General features: G+C 50.0%; 2 protein-coding genes across 5 annotated transcripts in view; one reads left to right on the top strand and one right to left on the bottom strand.

Annotated features, from left to right (window-relative positions):
• Window positions 1-14,599, top strand: part of CD99L2 (CD99 molecule like 2) — a 31,953-nt gene extending 17,354 nt beyond the window's left edge. Inside the window, exons 2-10 of the mRNA XM_054839710.1 lie at window positions 86-151; window positions 1,729-1,767; window positions 4,030-4,110; window positions 5,137-5,229; window positions 7,375-7,437; window positions 8,529-8,564; window positions 8,661-8,780; window positions 11,381-11,446; window positions 11,887-14,599. Coding sequence (XP_054695685.1) covers window positions 86-151; window positions 1,729-1,767; window positions 4,030-4,110; window positions 5,137-5,229; window positions 7,375-7,437; window positions 8,529-8,564; window positions 8,661-8,780; window positions 11,381-11,446; window positions 11,887-11,951 — 629 coding nt within the window. The 3' untranslated portion in view covers window positions 11,952-14,599. The remainder of the gene's footprint in view (window positions 1-85; window positions 152-1,728; window positions 1,768-4,029; window positions 4,111-5,136; window positions 5,230-7,374; window positions 7,438-8,528; window positions 8,565-8,660; window positions 8,781-11,380; window positions 11,447-11,886) is intronic.
• Window positions 14,600-17,641: 3,042 nt separating this feature from the next.
• MTMR1 (myotubularin related protein 1) overlaps window positions 17,642-20,800 on the bottom strand; it is a 41,355-nt gene continuing 38,196 nt past the window's right edge. For all 4 annotated transcript variants that reach the window (XM_054839317.1, XM_054839320.1, XM_054839319.1 and 1 more), the window contains one exon: window positions 17,642-20,622. In XM_054839317.1, the coding sequence (XP_054695292.1) occupies window positions 20,458-20,622 (165 nt within the window). In that variant the 3' untranslated portion in view covers window positions 17,642-20,457. The remainder of the gene's footprint in view (window positions 20,623-20,800) is intronic.

Raw genomic sequence — 20,800 nt, 5'->3', positions numbered from 1 at the left:
AGCAAACGAGTCTAGCCGCGCTGTATTTAAAGGTGGTTTACTTTGTGCAGAGCGAGTACAACCAGTGCTGATTCTTTGTCTCCAGGTCATGGGGACGACCCAGGTGACTTCAGCCTAGAAGATGCTCTGTATGACCTCAGCACCAAACGACGTAAGTCACATTTATTTATTCTTTTAAAGAGGAGAAAACAAACAGATGTTAATAGATGCAATTTGTTCTTTGGGATCTGATGCCGGTGGAAGGGTGGTGGGGAGGATACGGGCTACCTCATCGTCTGCCCGGGGAGATGCAGGGTCCGAGCTCGCCAACCGGTGGGACTGAGCCCAAGCCAGGTCTGCACCCGCAGATGTCACCAGCTCCCCTTCGCTGCCAGGCCACCGAGGTGGCGCGGGGGGGATGCAAACGCCAGCGCTCAGGACCCCTCGCTGCCCGTCCCTCCTGGTGCGGTTTGCGGTGACTGTCCCCAAACCCAGCGCCCGGCCGGGCAGCAGCGGGGAGCGCTCTGCGAGCACTGCCAGCGCCTGGGATCACACAAAATACACCTACGAGTATTTAAGTGAAAGCTGTCACTGGGTTTGAAAGCTCTTACTTTAACAACGCACAGATATGTGCGCTGCGTTACGTTGGAGGTTGCGTGGAATGAAGAGATGCTCCGTGCGTCTCTGCCGCGGCTTGCCGGGCTCAGCAGGAGGAGGATGGGATAGACCGTGGGGTATCAGGTCACGGGTCTGAGGGTTCTCATCTAGGATTTTGCAAGCCCTTTAATACAGAACGAGGGTTAGAAATGCCTAATGGCCCCTTCGCGCAGAGGGAAAGCAGCGTTTCCCCAGGCTGGAGTGCCAGCTGTCCCTGCAGCCTCCCCGGCTGCTGCATCCCACCCGCTCCAGTCTTCATCGCATCAGCCCCGGAGTAAAAGCAAAGGAAGGGTCTGGAGTCGGGTCACATCAGACAGTACCAGCACGCTGGGAATGAAGCTCAGCAGAAACACTTCAGTATTCAGAGGCGCAAATGGAAATTAATGGGAATAGAGCAGCCACAACTCTTACTCATAATTTATTCATATACTTGGTAATGCTAGCCACTATTAATAGATAGTGGTTTACAGGGGGCGAAGAAAATAAATAATCAACCCCCCCCGAAGGCTGACTGTAGCTTGTTTTAGCCCAGGAGCAGCCAAGGAAGCTGGGATCCGAGCATTGGGGTGTCACCCAAGTTCCTCCGGCTGACAGGGAACCTCCCGTACGTAACGCAGCACTGGAAATTGTCTGTCATTAACTAACCGACCGGGCAGGGGACAACAAAACATTGGCAGCTTACTCCTGCGTTCCACGCTGTTCTGTACAGTGTCTGTCCTTGCTCTGTTTGCTGCTGTCTGCAGGACTCGTAATTCGGGGCAGGTTATTACTGCTCTCTGCTTTCCGCCTGGCGGGATGCTGGCCTGCACGGAGGCAGCTGTGCCCTGCAGAGCTCTGGGTCCGATCCTGCACGGGGCTGCAGCCGCCCGCCCTCGCGCATAGGCAGTGCTGCTCCCGGAGCCCACGCGCTGTGCGCGTGGGGGTTTCGTGCTGCTGGGCTCCGAGCTTACAGATGCAGACCAGCGATGGTCAGCTGGAAAGCTCGTGGTGACATCTTTGCTATTTATTCTCAAACCAGAAGTGACATGCCCGCGTCTAACATTTTCGGCGATACCATGACTAACGTTTTCCTCCCTGTCTGTTTTGTCACAGCCACTCCCAAGGGACCCAGAAAGCCGGCAGGTGGGACAGGTGAGACCTTCTTGCATGCGTATCATTTAAGCACGGCACTGGATTTCCTTCCCATGGGGGGTTTGAACCGTGCAAGCCCCCTGTGGGCTGTGTGGGTGCTGCTGCCTTAGCAGAGACTGTGGGACACCGTCGCTTGTCCGTAAGAAAGCTTGTGCTGGCGTGCATGTGTGCACTCCTTCTGTGCGACCAAAGTAAATGCAATATTGATATTTCTGTCCATGCTGAAGGCAGGCGGCAGTGGAGCATTTACGGCCAAGGCTGAATTTCGCACACTTTGCAGTATCCTAATGGAAAAGACACAAATCACCACTCAACTACGCAAGGGCTTTTGTTTCTGGCTGCGTGGCACCTGCTAGCTTTCCTTCCAGGGGGAGCCCAGAGGATATTTTCCTTCCTTTTTTTTTTCTCCAAGATATCCCTGACCTCCGCCCCAGCCTGGTTACATTTCCCCATCCAGGGAAACATGTCTCTCCGGCTGTTTGTGCCCGTCGGACGCCCTGGCTGGCCGGCTCCACAGCATCTGCCCCGGTTGAGGAAGCTCCCTTAAATTCACCCGAGTTTCATCGGCGGCAGCTCCTCTGGCTCCGTTCTGGCCAAACGCACCTACTTAAATATAGCGCAGTCACAAGAGCCGAGGATTGCTCAACCGCCCCAGAGCAGCCTGAAATAAACTGCAGCAGGGAAGCGCTCGGAAGTGAACCCGCTCACCCCTGCATGAGGGTCTTGGCACAGATTAAAGCAAATCTGACTGTCCAGCTCCTTGGTGGCCATGGTCTTTGCTAGGGACAAGAAAAGCCAAGTGCCAGAAGCACGCTCAGGGCTTTGTCATTTGGATCGCAGCCCAAACCAGAGGCAGTTTGATCCAATAAACTCTCCCCGGGAAATGGAAGCATGCCGAGGCCAAGGCTTCGTCTTGGAGAGTTTCTTCTTCGCCAGGGAGTGTTCTTTGGATGAGTGATGGCACCGAGGGGCTCCCGTGGTGGGTTCCTTGTGCCCTGGCCCCATCTCCCGTCCGTGCTCCACTCAGCCCAGGGTCACTCGTTGGTGGCCATGCAGGCAGCAGAGCAGGTCCCAGCCACCAGCCTGATCCCCACAGCACCGTCTCACCTATAGCCTCCACCTCTCGGGAGATACTGCAGGACACCAGCAGGTCTCCCCCCAAGGCACATTATTTTGGGGTTGCTCGGGCTGGAGGTAGGCAGCAGCCACAGCTCGGACGGGGAGAGTTAAACAATGGCCAGGCTGATGTGAAGGTTCTGCAGTATGGTTGCGATCGAGCAGCAGAGCAGCTGACGCCCTTTTCAGCTCCACGCTGACGCGGGCACTGGTGACCCCTGGCAATGGTGCAGCATTGCTTGCACAGCACCCACAGAGCTGCTGTGCGGGGGATGTGTGCCGAAAGCCTTGCACCATCCCCGCAAATGATGGCCGCTTTGATTTGGCTGATTACTATGGCACCCCCCTGTAGAGTACCGCCAAACCGGCGATGCCGACTCCAAAGCCCTTCCCCAGGCCGGGGAAGCCAGGTGCTGCGGAGCTGCCCTGCACCCTTTGGGGCTCTGGACGGGGGAAAATGCTCCCCGAAGTAGCCAGAAGGCTGAGATCGGGCGTTGACAGATGAGCTCTGGCAAGTTTTGGTGACCATCTCCTACTGCTGTCGTAGCGGAGCTGGCAAAGGAGATGCTCCAGGCTCTTGCTGCCGTGCCAGGGGGGCTGGCACCAGCGTTGAGCCATCCTCCTTCCCTTGCTGCCCACGCACCCCTGCCTGAGCCGTACTGGGGGGCTTCGCCGAGCAGCATTTGTAAAAGGTTATAACCAGAACGGAGCCATTTCCTGCTGTTAGGTGGGAGATCCATTGCTGAACATCCTTAAGTATTGTTTTGGCGGTGCCTGGTCCTGCTCCTGGGTGGCAGGGGGGACGTGGGGCTGCCCTCGGGGTGGCAGAGCTCCTGTGAGCAGGCAGTGGCGTGCGTCCCTCCGGCAGCGTGTTTGGGGAGGGATTTTCCTGGTGGCCCTGCTTGCCCCCTTCTCAAATACAAGCCCCACTGACATGTGCCCCGGTGCAGGGGATCCCCATGAAGGTGCCCACCACCCACCCTGAGGGCGTGAGCATCCCCAGAGCACCGAGCAGCCCCGGTGCAGCCCCAGGCTCCCTGCTGGGGGGTCGGGGGGTGGGGGGTGTGTTCCCCTCTCAGCACTTGTCCAAATGCACATTTTAGAGGGTAATGTCATTTAAGTCTCTTTTTTTCCCCCTCCCTTCAGACAACAGCTTTTGGGATGTCATCCGTACCACCACAACCAAGCGTCCAAAAACCACGAGAGCCCCCCCCAAGCAAAACCCAGGTGAGGATGAACTCCCCAGCCCACATGGCTTTGCCCCAGCTCCAGTTTCTGCTCTGGTGCAGGCAGAGGCTTTGGGACGTGCCGTGACGGCGGCACTGCCCCTTGCCCTGGTATTTCCAGCCTCTGTTTGTTCACGAGGCACCTCTGAAAAAAAATAAAGTGGAAAACCACACATCCGACCGGGTTTCTCAGCATTACCCTGCACTGCCCTGGCAGTCACAGCGGCTCCTGAGCCATTTTGCCTTCCTCTGCCTGTTTTAAGGCTGTGGGCTTGCTGTCGTCCCCGACACAGCGTGGGGTGGCACAGCACCGCACTGCACAGCACCACACAGCCGCTCCGGGCTCCAGCGTCCCACAGGCTCAATGGGACTGACGGGCTCTGCTGCCTGTTTGGACTGAGTTTTGGCAAAAGGTGCTCCCAGGCTTAAAAAAAAAAAATCCATTTTGGATCGGAATCAACTAAGGCGCAAGCTGGCGGAAGGGCTGAGGAGCTCCGGTGGCTCCGCGCCGCAGTTTTAGCTGCCGTTCAGCGAAGGCAATGGCTGTTCTGTCAGAGCCGGGCTGCTCGGGGTACCAGCCAGGCTGTTCACGGGGGAAAATAACACCAAGCATCGAGTCACAGGCTGCCCCAGCCAGCACGCCAGCGCGGCACGGCCACCCCCTTCCCCTCCCGGGCGTCCCCCCACACTGCGGCTGGCCGGGCCCGTGGCAGTGCCCGCCTGGCTCTGGCCCACTCCATCTGGCCTCGTTCACCCAGCTGCCTGGCGCTCGAGCCGCGGTGCGAGACCCTTCCTGTGGGAAGAACACGACATTTCTCAGCTCGGGGGCACGGAACGGGACGGGTTTGGGAGATCTGCCACTACGCTGCGCAGCAAAACCGGGAGATGCTTGCGTCAGGGCTTCATCTCTCTCTCACCAACACTTTCCCCTGGCAAAGCTGAGCATTTTCTTGATTAAATAATTGCAGAGTTCCCCAGTCTGTGGCCAGTACTGCTAACCCTCGTGGTGGTGTTTGGTTCTTTTTAGCAAAGGATCCTATGGATTTAGACTTGGCTGATGCCTTTGACGATAAGAACGATAGGAAAGACGATGGGAGGCCGGACATAAGGCCAGGTGAAGGTACGTTGACTTCCCTTCTCCATCTTACTTGCCACCAGCCCCTGTCCCCTGGGGGAGATGCTCCCCCACCCCTCCCGGGTTGGCTCCCTCTGCCAGACACTGTCCCTGCGAAGTGACCGGGGGAGGAGAAACAAATGCGCTGCCTCGTCCGAGGCTCCTGCCCGCAGCCAGCACGCCGCCGCACCTGCCCTGCCCGCGCAGAGGAGGGGAACGTTTCCGCGGGCAGCACAGCCCCTTCCTCCGGGGCCGCGGGGAGGGAAGGAGCCCGGCCTCGGCCGTCCTTGGCAGAGAGGGGCTCTGCCTAACGACCTGTTGCCTGTCTGCAGGTTTCTTTCCCGGGGTCTCTTCTGACCCATTAAATTGTGGTGATTGCGTTAAGTTCCCCCTCGTCCCCGTACCTGACAGCTATTTAACCGAGGGCATGTGCTGTTGGGGTTCGCAGTCATTGCCAAGACATAAATCTAGAGCAGGCTTAAGTCCTGGCATAACATATGCTATGCGCTGGGTGATTTTTTTTCCATCTCTAAAATACTCCGGTGAATGAATCATTTGTCTACGAGGATTGTTCCCTTGAGCACTTGAGCTGGAAAACAGACTTTGCACGGCTAGTTTATTGATGTCGAGATGGCCGTATACCATGCTCACATGTGTAATTAATAGTCAGATATTTTATTAGATTGTATTAACTAGGTGACTTGTCTGCACTTTGATATTCTGGGCTTGTTGAGGTTTCAGACTCCTGCAGGAAAGGTTGAGGTGTTGAACCACTGGAACGTGGCACCAGTCACAAACCAGCACACACGTTCCCCCAGCATTGCTGCGCCCTGGATGCCTGGGACCTCTCCAGGTTCTGGCATAGTCAGGTTTTTCTTCTTTTGACACTCATTACTAAGCCCATAAATCTTTTTTTTTTTGTAGCAAGCTGCTGAATAAGGCAGTCTCTTCCAGGCTGTTAAGGCAAAGGTAACCCTTCCCAAGGCACAGCACCAGAGAAGGAGCATTTTGCTGGCACATCGTTGGGTCTCTTCTCCCATCACACACCTTGCTGCACCCCGAGGCTCCCACTGGGACCGGAGCCGAGGGGTTCAACATCCCCACTCATTCAGCTGCTGGTTCCCAGACAGTGTTTCTCTGTGCCTATCCTGCACGAATGAAACATTCCCACTACAACCCGAGAGAACTTTTTCACCTGTACCGAGACATGCTGGCGCTCAGTGCTTCCACTGGGGTTGCTCGGGGAAGGAGGAGGGTCGGCTCCCGCCTGCAGGACCCCGGCCAGGGTGGCGCTGCCCTGGGTTCACCGGCAGCACGGCCACCCCCCGCACAAAAACCGCTTCTTCCTCCCTCCTCCACTGCCAGCCGAGACCGAGCGGCCAAAACATTTCATGAACTTGTAAATACATCAGTCATTTCGGTTTAAAAAAAAAAATACAGTAGTATTTAAACTTTCAGTCTAGCTTGAAAGAAATACCCCTGAATCAAAGTCAATTATTACCTCTTTTATGAGCTTAAAATAATTCGGGGTTAAACATTTTGTTAACATCTGGTAATAGTGAGAGAAGCAGAAATGCTTATTGACCGTCCCTGTTCTTGCTGGGGATGGAGTAGCTGGCTGACTGGGAGCTGCTGGTTTAAATGGGCGTGCAAAGTCCTGCTCTGGGCTCTGCTGCACAGAAAGCCCCACATGGCTCTTCAAAATAGCCGGAGAGTTTTAGAGAAAATACTCCAATGAATAGAGCAGCCCAGCAGAGAAGCATTTCCCCAGGAGGGGGGGTTTGCAGGAGGCCAGTCCCACCCCAGGGGTGTGATGCTCACCGGTGACCCCCACCAAGAATCCCCCAAAAGTCCTGCTCCCAGGCCCTGCCCATCCAAAGGCACTCAGTTGTGGGGATCCCTCTCACCCCAAGCAAGCCAGGCGCTATTTTCACTTCCAGTCACGTTGTTTTCTCGGCAGCTCCGGTTGCACTCGCCCTGCCAGAAAGGCGGCTCGGGTGTTTTGCTGGGGGAATTTGGCTTTGTGCAGGTTAAGAGGGGCGAGCTCCTCCACTGCCGTGGAGCACACGTGAAGCCTGTGGCCAGTACCTCCCGGTGGGGCCACGTCTCCCTTCGGGTGCCAACCACCATTTGTTCCTGTTATTTTTAAAGCATTTTCAGACGACGACCTGGCCGGCATTGTGGACGGCGGCTACAGCCCGGACAAGAAGAAAGGTAAGCAGTGAATTATGTACGTTCATTTGCTTTAGCAGTTGCAGCTCGGGCGATAATCGCTGTATCGGCCCAACTCCTAGAAACCACCTTGTGCAGAGCAGCGCTCGCCTTCTCGGAGGGGGCGTGTGTGCGGGGAAAGGGGGTCTCAGCCGCGGGGCCAGGGGAACACGTGGGTTTTGGTGGTCGCGCCTTGTGCCAGCAGTTGGAGGTGCTTATTTTTGATCCCGCGGAGGCTGCGCAGCCCCAGCTGCCGTCGGGGCAGACAGGACCCGCATCTCCCCTGGCACCTGGAAAGCAGGTGCCCACACCTGAGCCGTGGGAGGGCACGAGCCTTCGTTTGCGTTCCGCCACGCAACCACCAATGGTCGAAACAAGGAGGAAACCCAGCAACAATCGGATAAGCCTACATGTTCGCAAGGATCTACAGCATTAAATATTAAAAGCAGTCGAGTAAAGAGATGAACACCACAAGCCCAATCAACATTTAATGAATCCCTATGTCAAGGACAAACCGCATCAGAGGCATTAATACAATCCTGACCTGCTTCCATAAATTCAGGATGTAAGTGACTCGGTAAAGACTGCAGCTTCCAGAAGGAGCAACTTCTCCTCCCAACCCAGTTTCTCCAGGGAAAGCGATGTTAAAATAGACGTCGAGCCAAGTGAAGATTCCCTGACATTGTGGAGCTGAGCCAGTCCCCTCCCTGTGACGGCACAAGTACACCGTGTAACTGTCTGACAGCATTTTGTTTTTCTCTCTTTACACCAAGAGCAGCGCAGCATGGAGGCAAGGTTAGCTGTCGTGCAGGCAGAGGTTCCCCCCAAATCTCCCCACCAAGCACACGGGTGGGAGAGGAGCAGCGTCAGACCCCTCTGAGAAGCTACAAGCCACCCTGGGCAGGCAGGCGGAGGCGTGGGGCAGCAGAGACACTACCCCCCCTCGTCCAGGGCATACCCTCACCCCCAGCCCAGGGATGCCCCTGGGGCCGCGCTGCCGCCCCTCCCCGCATGCTGCTCCCTCGGGGGCTGCCTGGCACAGCGGCAGGGAGCCGAGGGGCACGGGGCTGCTCACGGGCTCGTGTCTCTTGCAGGTGCCGGGGGCAGCACTGACAGCAACTACGGTGGAGGTAGGTACTACCGGGACGGCGGGGGCGGCGGTGGGATGGGATGGGTGGTGCGTGTACCCCTGCCACAGAGCACCCCGCTCTCTCTGCGCCCCACAGGTGGAGTGGCAGAGACAGGGACAATCGCCGGCATCGCCAGCGCCCTGGCCATGGCACTCATCGGGGCTGTCTCCAGCTACATCTCCTACCAGCAGAAGAAGTTCTGCTTCAGCATCCAGCGTAAGTGTCCCCCCGAATGCCTCGGGGGTGCAGAGCAAGCACCCACCTGTTTGCCCCCTGAATGCCTCTGCCATTTTCCAGCCTGGAGACAGGACGGGGTTTCAGGCATCCAGTGACCTGGAGCTGGCAGAGCAAAGCCAAGCCCCATCCACGGGTTATTGACCCCCCCCACCCCATCAGGCGTTGCACAGACAGGAACCCACCAGCAGTAACAGCCCCGGGACCCACTGCCACCCCGAGGCTGCGCACAGCCCTTCTCACGCACCCACAGATAGTCACAGCCAAAGACCAAACTACTGACACCAAACAGGGTAAAATAGGGAAAAAAACCACCCCACCCCAAAACAAGCAAACCAAAAAACCCCCAGAATCTCAGCCAGAGGTAAAAACTCACCAGGCAGCAGCGAAGGGAGCCCAGCGAGCTTCTGCAACTATGGCAGCCGTGGGTGGTATGACCCACCCCACCCTCCTGCAGGTGTGCAGCAATCACTGCAATTAAGTGCAAATTAAGCAGCAGAGCTTCCTATTCCCAGAAAGCACATTTTGCACAAGCCGCCCCATAAAGTTGCTTGGTGTAAGCATTGCAGGAGGCGTCCCGACAGCCTCACCCCACGGCACCAGCCTGGCCGTGGTGGGTTCCTTGCAGCCCGTTATGGGGCGGTCGCAAACAGCTGGAAAAAACTCTTTTTAAATTAAATCAAATGAAACCTGCAAGTCTCCTTTGCTCTGGGGAAAGGGTGTTCGGGGTTGGAAATTTCTGCTGGAATCGTGCTATTTTCCCAGTTGTGCCTGAAACAAACAGGAGTGTTTTGGTAAATTAGATCAGCAGGAAAAGTCAAATGAATGTGATGGAATGAAACACCCTTGTATATTCCCCCCACTTAAATGATATTTTGGCAAGAATAAATAATTAAAAAAAACAGAGTAAAGGCTTTGATGAGGGGGAAGCTGAGAGATACAAAGCCCCAGAAAGGCGGCAGGAAATTAAAGTTAATTATAAAGGAGGATTAATTTAAGCCATCAGACATGGCATGCTGGGCTAATGTCAGGCCTTAGATGCATTGCAATGCATGACAGAAATCTAAGAGCCGTCAGCCACTGCAAAAGTGGCTTTTTATTGAAAAACATAAATTGCATTTGGTGTTATCCCAGCAAAACACATGTCTTGGGGGAGGCAGCGGTGGTGTGTAATGACCGCTCGCTTGAAGCACGAGCAGGCTCGGCTTCTTTCCTTGCCCAGCCATCCTTCTGCCGTGGCGAGGCTGCGGCTCCATTCCTCGTTTTTGAGTCTCTTCTGATGAGCGTTCGCTGATTCCTCTAAAGGATATGTACAACGCTGCCTAACAATCTTTATCCCACTTTCTTTTCTTACACCACGTTTCCCTCTTGCTCGCCGTGCCCTGGGCTAGCGCTCGGCCTCTCTGCATCCCCCTGCCCTGAGCCCGGGCAGGACGGGAGCCGTCCGTGCTGCTCAGGCAGCTCCTCTCCTGCCTCCGTGGCTTGGCCAGCCGCAGGCTGCGGCGGCTGTGCTGCCAGGGGCTTCATGGGCTTTTTTTAGCCACTTGCAGAAACTTTTCTTTTCTCCTGCACTGTAGAGGCTGCGGCTGCCCCGTGAGGGCTCCCACGGTGCTGCTTTGCCTTGGCCCTGGCACCGTCCCCTGCCCTTCCCCGTCGGGTACGGGTGAGCCCCATCAAAACCTGGTGGTGAGGCGGAGCGGGTCCCTGCCGGTTAGATGCCTGTAGAGTTTATATGCCTAAAAATTGCATGTTGCATGGCCTCAGCACAGATTGCTTCAGCCTTCCTTTGCCTTCCCTGGTCCCTAACGGGACACGGTGCTCAGCACAGCGCTCCTGTCTCTGCCTCTCTCCAAAGAGGTGCTTTAGAGGATGACCGAGGTCCGTGGCACACCCCAGGCGGTCTTAACTCCACCTAACACAGCTCTGAGCTGGGCCACGGTGAGCGGTGCCGCCCCGTTCCCCTTGGTGCCGCCTTGCAGCCACACGCTGCCTGGCAGCGCCTAGCCGTGCCCCTTGGCCCGCGGGGGCTGCACTTGTTGCAAACGTTGGAAACTTCTTTGCATTTAAATAAGGGACTTATTTGGGATTTGACACCCCACTGGGATCCTGCTTCATCACCACAGCCCTGCTCTAAACTGCTTCTTGCAGCTCTGCATAACTTAGCTTTTAATGAGACCGAGAGCATCTCTCTACACTTAGACGCAGCCCCCGCTGCACAGCAGTCCCGTCCGGAAGACGGCCCGCTCCATGCGCTTCTCCTAGCCGAGTGCCTGAGCACAGTAATTAGCCGTCCCGCCTCGCCTGATAAAGATGAAGCAAGAGACGCAGAGAAAAGGGCTGCTGCCAGAAGCTGTGCCTTCTAGGCGAGCCTCTGTGGTCACTTTAAAATCCAGCAACGCTTTCTCAGCACTGTTTGTGGTTTACTGATGTTTCTATACTGCTGTTAATGCAGAGGAGGTTGCAAAAAGGCGTCTGAGCTTTTACAGCAGATATAGGGCCATTACCAGAGTTTTTAAGGCATCGAAGCAAATCATTTTTACTTTCTACCCTCCCACCTCACTGTCTTTATTGTTACTTCTCAGAGGGACTTAACGCGGAATACGTGAAAGGAGAAAACATGGAAGCTGTCGTAAGCGAGGAACCCCAAGGTGAGAACCTTGCATTCCTTACCCTGGCTGCGTCTGGCCACAAAAGCAGCTTTACTGAGGGACTTCTGAAAGTCCCTCGTGCTGTATTGAGCTGCTGTGTCTCTTTGATGAAGACACCGCTTAGGTGATGCTGCAGCTTTTTGTGAAACACCCAATGCAGTGTTTTTCCCGCTTTATTGCACACAAAGGAAAGCCATGGTAGGAAGCCAAGGAGCTCATGCTGCAAACGATGGCAGTTAATATTTAGCTTTCATGTTTTCAGCCATCAAGAGCGTCTTACACAAGAAAAGCATGATCCTTCCTTCAGTGACAGCTAATCAAGGCTGCTGCAAAGGCTTTTCCAACATCACATACAGCCAGCCAGTACTGGGCACCCGTTGCTCGCACTCCGGTTCCTTCGGGTACTATTGTACTCATGATTTTTTTTTCTTTCTCCCTAGTTAAATATTCAGTACTGGAAACCCAGTCAGCAGAACCACCAAAACAAGACGGCGCGAAGATGTAAAGCACGACCCAGGGCTAGAAAAGAATCAGTCGGCAGCAAACGGAGATCTTACGTGCTTGTAATTTAGCTTTTTATTTAATTTGACTCCAAAGCTATTTAATGTGTACTTAGGCTTGAACTGGCTTCTTATTGCTCTAGGCTTTAGGGTTAGAGTGGTAGTATGTGTTTATTTTTTGTAAAGAGGTTTATGTTTACATTGAAGTAACATTGTAGGTTTGATGTCCAGTTGTATGCAAACCAGCAGAAGGTGCTTCAGGAGCGGTCAATGTTCAATTAAGGGACGAGGCCTTTTCCAAGGAGCAGAGGAGCGTACAGGTAGGAGGACGGCGAAGTGCCTGTACATAGCAATCCAAAGCAAACCATTCAAAGCCCTTTGTAAAGCACCTCCAGCCAACTTCTGCCATCAGCTGTGGGCACGTCACTTCCAACGGCAGCGATGAAAACTGCACATTTCCTGAGGGTAGATTGTGGTCCTCAGCGTAGCTACACCTAAAAATGAAGTGCCTATGGGTAGGTCCTCAGGCGGGGCCTTGGGCTGGGGCAGGTGACTCCCTGCTCCGAAGCTCGGAGTTGAGGATGCTTCACCACCACGCAGCGCTGGGCTCCTAACCGTGTAAGAGGACCTGATTTTCACGCCAAGTCATAAACACGGGTAACAGCAGTGTGTGCAGTGTTCGCTTTTAGCAAATACCATGTGACTGCTTGGCTATGCTTGAGATCAGAGTGGAGCTGAAGGTGCCAAGCGATACGGTTGGTGTGACGGGAGATACCTACGTTGTCACCAAAGTGAACATTCTGTGTGCTTGGATGCTTTGAAGGACAGGTTCAGATCTCATTCACACTAGAACAAATTACAGATTTCACACAAAAGAAAATAGACAGAGTAGGTATCTGTTAAGACCTGTAACGCTCACTACCGCAAGAGAAGTCAAGCTTAGCAAGATGCAGTCCCCCCACCTTCTCCTTTTATCGGCAACTATTGAGAGCACTCCCTGGCAGCCGAGGCAGAAAAAGGACATAAAGCTTCGTCCTTTGTGCCACCGACTAACCTTTGAAAAAGGCAGAATCTCCTGAGAGGATGGGTCCTCCATCGCCGTCCTGCGTGGGGTTCCTGCAGCTCTCTGGGAAGCGTGGGGCTGCAAGCGGTGCTCAGCAGGACGCTGGGCTGCCGCCACGACAGCGCTGCGAACCCGCGCGAGTGCTCACACGACGTTGTCCCTTCGGCGCTGTGGAACCGGTACCCAGAGCTGACCTTCACAATCTTGCAAGAATTTGTGTTTGTTTCTAATCCCTCCCCACCCCTTGTTTATCTCCGCTAAAATGTGGATACTGCCGCTTTCCGATACATTTATTCAAATCAATGATCGCCTAAAAAGCATGCCCTCAAGTGAAGGAAAATTCACTTTACGTGGTGTAAGAGGTACTCACTATTTATATATAAACCTGAGATGTGTGCATTTTGTACTGTTTTGCAAATCCCGTATTTTGTGAATGTGTATTTAAAAAAAAAAAAAGCCTTTCAGTTTGATGTAGAAATTCACGGCTTTCAGGTAGACACGACTTAGAGAAGGCCTTGCCGGGAGGTGACTCAGCCTAGGAGCACTGCTGCCTAACAGCTCCATTTGAAAGGCAATTGCCTAGTAACATGGTTAAGTATTTTGCAATAGCTGCACAATTCTTTATGCTCTTTTTAACACTTGCATTTTTAAAGCCTTACACTAGCTCCAGCAGAACAGCTACAGTGTTTTATAAGGGAGACGAGTGGTAGGGATATACGGTGCCTCATGTGTACTCGGAACACTTAGGCTACACAATACCACTGCGAACTACTGCAGCTTTGTTTTATGAATGTGTTTGGATTAGAAACCGAAAATACGTAATTATTGGCTGCTCAGAGAGTGGAAGCAGAGGAACTAGAGATGGGATGCACTCTGTGTTTGCTTACTCCCAGAGGAGGATTTTCACGGAGGAAACGTGGTCTGCAGGACTCGGATTGTCACGCGCCGCAGCTCAGGTGCCGACGAAGCTGCGCAGCTGAGTTTGCGTATCTCCTTCCCAAGAACCGCCGCCTGTTTTTTGTTGTTAGCCGAACACGTTTGAAAGCTGTAGCATGAAAAATGTTTTTAGAAAGTTATTGTAGATGAAGCGTTACAACACGGCAGCGATGAACACTAGGAGCCGTTTTCCTAGCTCAGATCAAGCGGCTGTAATTCCATTTCTCCTTTTGCCGATGACCGTGTTTCCTGTAGGCGCAGATCACGGGGGTTATTGCATTCTGTCATCCCGCCATTCCCGTTCGTCTAGCGGACAGTGCAATGGAGTGTCCAGCATTGCTTAAAGAACATAGCGCCTGCCCCTCCTTTGGGACACTAGAACATAGGAGAAACACGGGTCTAATTCACAAATACTGCAGTTTTAAGAAAAAAAAATAAAAAATGCTGTTTCACTGGAAAAAAAAACTACCCAGTTTTTAGAACTCAGAAGTTGCTCCTTTTTCCGAGGCCTTTTCTGTTACTTTGGTGAGTACATACACCTTAGTGTAATTTCTAGGTATGTAGAAAACCATAAATGCACAGTGAAAGGGAGCACTTTTTCAAAAATTTACAGTAACAGAATTCAAGATCTCTTTAGGATTTCAGATAGGCAAATATTGACAACTACTGCAGTAAAGAAATTAAACTCGGTCTCCTCTTCAAAACTGGACAAAAGTCAAAGTCTTAATGTGCTAAATGTCTGTAAAGGCTCAGATTGCTCTTTTATTGCAGTCTGTCTCCTTCTCCATCTGAACTCTCAGACCAGTCCCTGAGAAACAGGGAGTTTATATTTCATCTATATTTTAGGCATTATAGCAACTGAAGATTCCTGGGTATTTTCCTAGTAGTGATCCAAGTTCTGAAACAACTGACCCAGCACTGACCTCTCTAACTACTTTCCTTTAATTAGTATCTATTCTCTTTAAATCTGGATATGGAATTTTTAAAAATCCTTCACTTAGGTTCTGTATATGTGGCATGAACTTTCTCATCCTTTATAAAAAAAGGCCATAAAACACTGGGAAATTGGGATTATTTTTTTTTTTCATGAGTCCAAAACAGCTGCCCTGAGTGTTTCTGTAGTACCAGTGCTGTGAGCCCTTTTTCTTATCACACCTCGCTTCTTCAGCTGAACTAAAGCTATTTCTAATAAAATGATTCAGAAGAGGTTTCTCAATTAGAGAGAAAACAGAATTGAAAGAATTTAACTAGCTCTTTTCCTGTTGTTTATTCTATCAATTACTTGCTGTGTTGGGTTTGCGTGGCAGGGTTTTGGTGGCGGGGGGGCTACAGGGGTGGCTTCTGTGAGAAGCTGCTAGAAGCTCCCCGTGTCTGATAGAGCCAATGCCAGCCGGCTCTAAGACGGGCCCGCCGCTGGCCAAGGCCAAGCCAATCAGCGCCTCTGTGATAACATATTTAAGAAGAAGAAAAACACTTAGAGAGAGAGGGAGAGCTTTTGCAGCCGGAGAGAGGAGTGAGAAGATGTAAGAAACTCTGCAGACACCAAGGGCAGTGCAGATGGAGGGGGAGGAGGAGCTCCAGGCGCCGGAGCAGAGATCCCCCTGCAGCCCGTGGTGAAGGCCATGGTGAAGCAGGCTGTCCCCCTGCAGCCCATGGAGGAAGGATGAGGGGGTGTAGTGATTCCACCTGCAGCCCGTGGAGGACCCCACGCCGGAGCAGGTGGAGGCACCTGAAGGAGGCTGCGGCCCGTGGGAAGCCCACGCTGGAGCAAGTTCCTGGCCGGACCGGTGGACCCGTGCAGAGGGGAGCCCACGCCAGGGCAGGTTTGCTGGCAGGACTTGTGACCCCGTGGGGGACCCCACGCTGGAGCAGTTTGCTCCTGAAGGTCTGCACCCCGTGAGAGGGACTCCATGCTGGAGCAGGGGAACGATGAGAGGAGTCCTCCCCCTGAGGATGAAGAAGCGGCAGAAACACCGTGAGATGAACTGACCGTAACCCCCATTCCCCGTCCCCCTGTGCCGCTGAGGGGGGGGAAGGTTGAAGCCGGGAGTGAAGTTGAGCCCGGGAAGATGGGAGGGGTGGGGGGAAGTGTTTTAAGAGTTGATTTCATTTCCTCATTCCTCTACTCTGTTTTGCCTAGTAATAAATTAGATGAATTCCCTCTCTAAGTTTGGTCTGTTTTGCTCGTGACAACAATTAGTGAGTGATCTCTCCCTGTCCTTATCTCGACCTGCAAGCATTTCGTTATGCCTTTTCTCCCCTGTTTAGTGAATGAGGGGAGTGAGAGAGTGGCTCTGGTGGGCACCTGGCCCCCAGCCAGGTTCAACCCACCACACTTGCATTTTCCTTTGGCAATACTGTAGTAGTTTCTTCAGTTTAGATTCTTCAGTTGAGAATACTCTGACATGAATTTCAGATATTTTGGCACTAGAAATTCAGTCATTTTCATGCAACCCCGCTAAGGAACCCTTACAAGTGCTATATTGTCATTCTTAATTACTCGTTTGTTGTGATGAAAACGGAATTAGTCCGTAATACCATTTCAAATTCTGAAAAAGTAAGATGAGTCGACAGGCTAAGGCTTTAAAAATTTGCTTCTGCAACAAAGGAGGTTCAGGAAGAAATGAAGTTCAGAAACAATGGTATTGTGAAATTAGAGAATCCTTTCCATCGAGTGACATACCTAAAAGCAAGGCGTATTGGTTGCTGATGCAGAAGCGATCAAATGAAGGTTGAATGTTATGCTGTGAAAACCTAAGAGCCATTTTGCTAATGTGCATGGAAGGATCATGGGGGTAAAAATCAGAATTTGACTACCATTGGAACACACTGAATAAAACAAGTTGGCTAGTAAGACATTTTAGACTTGATTTTTTTGTGGGGTTTTTTCATGTTGAAAGTAAACTGCACAAGATGGGCTATATCCTTATTGTACATCGCCTCTTCTGTAACTACACTAAAGACTTTATTTAAAAAAAACAACAAAACCAATTGGACTTTGTGAGAAAACAAGTATCATTATGAAAACTTTGATTTAACAGTAAAAATTAAGTATTTACACACGCACACCCTCTCCTCAGGTCACCCAGCAACTAAAGTCGAGGCAGCGTCCCTGGCTGCACTCAGCACGGCTGGTTTTTGTTCTTTTGGCTGCCCCAGGTTTCCTGCAGTTTTCTTTGGAATTTCACATCCAATAGATGAATCTCCCATGCAGCACAAACTAAGCTTTTGACCTTTGTATAATGATGCAGTGCTTTGTCTCACGGTCAAAAAAGGTGGTTTATGTTTCAAACTAGCTAATTCTGACTCGTAGAACTAAAATTCTCTCTTCCCAACTGCACAAGATCTGGCAGTAAAAAGATCTCTAATATGACACCCACTTAGTTCAGCAGATGAGATTTCTCAGCAAATGGACATTCTTTTTTGCTTTTTAACATGAATACTTCACGTGGGGAATACTCTAAGTTGTCCATTTTACTTTGTCCTCTGCTGTGGGGCTCAGTGAATGGGAGTTGTTGATCCCTTATTTCCAGCTTTTAGAGAACCAGCCATTCCTGGTGTTACTGCATGCAGCATATGAATTAGTACAGCTTTTCTTGGAAAATAAGAGAAAAATCAAACACTTCTTGTTTAAAGCTTTAACTCCTTGAAAGGAAGGCTGCCTATGCAGGGAACAAAACCAGACAGATAAGCGTGTTTACCAGCTTTAAAAGCCTTCCATTTTACTGAAACAACAACAACAACAAAAATACTTTTATCTACAAAGGAGGAAAAAGTGTAATTCAGCTCTGAAACAGGACTAAAATGGCAAAGTGTCTGATGCTGATGATTCACTTAACTTACTTTACAATCAAAAAATGTTTCAGTTGGTTACCAAGGCTTCAGCCTATTCTGGGACAAAAGGAAAATCCTATAGGTCAGATTTAACTGCTTGCTGTCTTTGCACGTTCTCTTTACACTCAGCAGAATCAAAACCAAAAACAAAAGCAAAAGAAGATCCAGCTTGTCAATCAGAAGTTAATAGTTCTGTCCAAGGTGCATCAGACAGGGAACAGGGTTCTGCTCTTTCCTCAACCAGTTCAGTGCTGCCTTATTAAAAAATAAAACATAATGACAGAATTAGTTGTTAAATCAATAGGCAAAAATCTGATTCTCAGGAATCAGACTGAGTACAGAGACAGTCACCTCTTCAATCTAAAACGATGCTTTAACTAGCATATACGAGCTATATAATACCTTTCAAAATTTCCCCGGTAGTACACGCAAACCCATCCGCTGTGCTTACACATATTACAGCAGGCCCCCTCCCCGGTGCTCTCCCTTCCCATCACAGAAGACTCACTGAGCTATGTTGAAACTTGTGGATAAACAGCCAGTAAGTTGAAATAACTGGTATTCTTCTATGCAAAACCAAATTCTCAGATTTTAGCTGTAGGAATCTAAGCTTTAAAAAAAAAATCTCAGAATGCCCAAGCTAATCCAGTCATCACTTTTACAATAATTATAGAGAAAATGTTGTGATTGTTAGCAGCAATAAAGAGGAAAACTTCAAAAGATTTTCTTTAGCACTGAATTTTAGAGATAATGTGCTTTACTTTAATATACAGTTAAAATGTCAAGGAAATCCGAAGTATGGAAGAGTTTAATTCAATACCAGCTCAACGTATTCTGGCAATGTAAAATTCACTGCTGGCACACTGTTCAGCAGAACCGTTTTTACAGGAAAACATGTTTCATCTATTTCTAAAAAGCCTGAGGTTGATTAAGAGATGCAACATTGCAAGCCTTCCTAAACTTTGTTCCTGTAGGTATCTATTATAAAAAAGCATTCACCATAATAAAAAGGACATGTTGAAGTACCCTGCACTGCACACTAAACTTGTAAGATTGGATACAGCACATGAGCTTTTCCAGTTGAAGTTGCAAAAGTGCTCAGCGGCTCACCTTACTCATTAACTATATGCTACATATATGAATGCAGAGAAACAGGAAAGCGCCATCGTGTATTAAGAACAAATGCGCAGTAATAAACAAATACAGACGGTAAAACCCACAATCAGCATACAGAATCAATTGGCTCTTAAGAATGGGGCTTAAATCCCACTAGCAGAACTTGGAGCAATACAAGCACGAGTCAAAAAGCAGAGCTGCAGTATTTAAGTGCCCTAAGGTGAAGAATCACATTCTCATGAAACACAGCAAGGAAAACAATCCAGGGAAAATTTTCAGCATTTCTGGGCCTTCTGGGAAGGCCACTGAATAATTTTTTAAAAGGCTGGATGTTCTAGAAATCAAAGCTCTCCAATACAAATATTTGGGGGGGGGGAGATATGAAAGAAAGTTGGGAATGCATATTTTATATGAAAACGCCATTAAATTACTCACTTTACAGAAAAAAATGCTATCAGCAATTTAAAAAACAAAAAGCCAAGAGGCTTTATTTCAAGAATACCAATTAAGATCATATTATTTAAAAACTTTGTCAAACAAAGTCATTACAAGTTAAGGTCTTCAAAAGAGTTTGGACAGGCAGGATCCATTTTCTGAATTTACAGCTTAAGCCCACGGGAGTATGCATATGTTTAACATCACATACACATGTGTATAAATGGACACAGCTTTGCATTTTGTGTGTACACTTTAAAAGAAAACACGCTTAACAAAATGTGGAGCTATACAGACTATACAATTTACACAGCTGGGTGTCATTCCAACCCCAAATATTACCATTTACTAGAAAACAAACTTTTACTTTGTACAAGACTCTGACATGAATAAGTTTTCCCCTCGCTCAGGAGGCTGAAACTGAACAATAAGCTAAACAGTCAAAAGACTTTATTTCAACTTGTACAAAAGGCATTAAAAAACCTAAAATACATGCTTTACCAAATATATTACATCAGACAAGTCAGTGTGGTATACTTGATAAATCAGGCTTAACTTCATCCACTTTTAATGGCATATTTAGTCAAAATGTAAAACTGACTACACTGGAAAACATTTATTTTAAAATCAATTTCCAAGTGCATTAATTACCTAAAAAAAATAAATTGCTCTAGCCAAAAAAAAAAAAAATATATATATTATTGAGTGAAATAAGGAGCTCCCATTCAGAAAAACGTTCTGTGTTCTGTGTAAGCATCATGTGGCATTTAATCTGATTCTCTCAACCAGGCATGGTACCCTAGGCAGCGTGAGAGGCATTTTCCTGTCTGCTTGGCAGATGGATTCCTTTTTAGGATGGTTAAATTGTTAGTTGCTCAAAACAAAGTTTAATTTCACAATTGGTGATTTAGCTAGAGATGTCAAAACACACGTGGGAACTGCCAACAAGAAAATACATCACATCTATTGAAGCTCTTTTTGGCCTCATCATAATATCAGACACAGAGTAAGGCATGTAGATCATAGCAATTACAAGTCACTCACAATCCTTTTGTGACGGGAAAAGCATTTCACCCTCCTCTCTGTATTACCCGACACGGTTTTTTTCACATGGCTTTTGTTACACATCACACAGAGGTGTGCACCGGTGTGGCTGAATGGGAAGGAGATGAACCTCTATCAGAGGAGGAAGAAATGGATCGTGTAGCAGCTTCCCGCTGCAAATCTTCAACCTTCTTCTGAAGCTCTGTCCGGATGGTGAGGAGCTCTTTAAGATTTTGATGGATTGGGACCTGCCAGGTGAAGAAAGGAAAGGTTTACTTTGACTCTGATAGCGAGTTATCTTCTCAAGCAAAGCTTCCACTGTTTCCTTCAGTCACACGTTGAATCCAACACCTATGAAGTTCAGTATATCAATATTTAAGGAACGCATTTCTTTAGTCATTTGAAATGAAACACTTCAGCAAACTG

The sequence above is a fragment of the Grus americana genome, chromosome 12 (genome assembly GCF_028858705.1).
Source record: "Grus americana isolate bGruAme1 chromosome 12, bGruAme1.mat, whole genome shotgun sequence".
NCBI classification, from domain to species: Eukaryota; Metazoa; Chordata; class Aves; order Gruiformes; family Gruidae; genus Grus; species Grus americana.
This window is presented reverse-complemented; position numbering and strand designations above follow the sequence as displayed.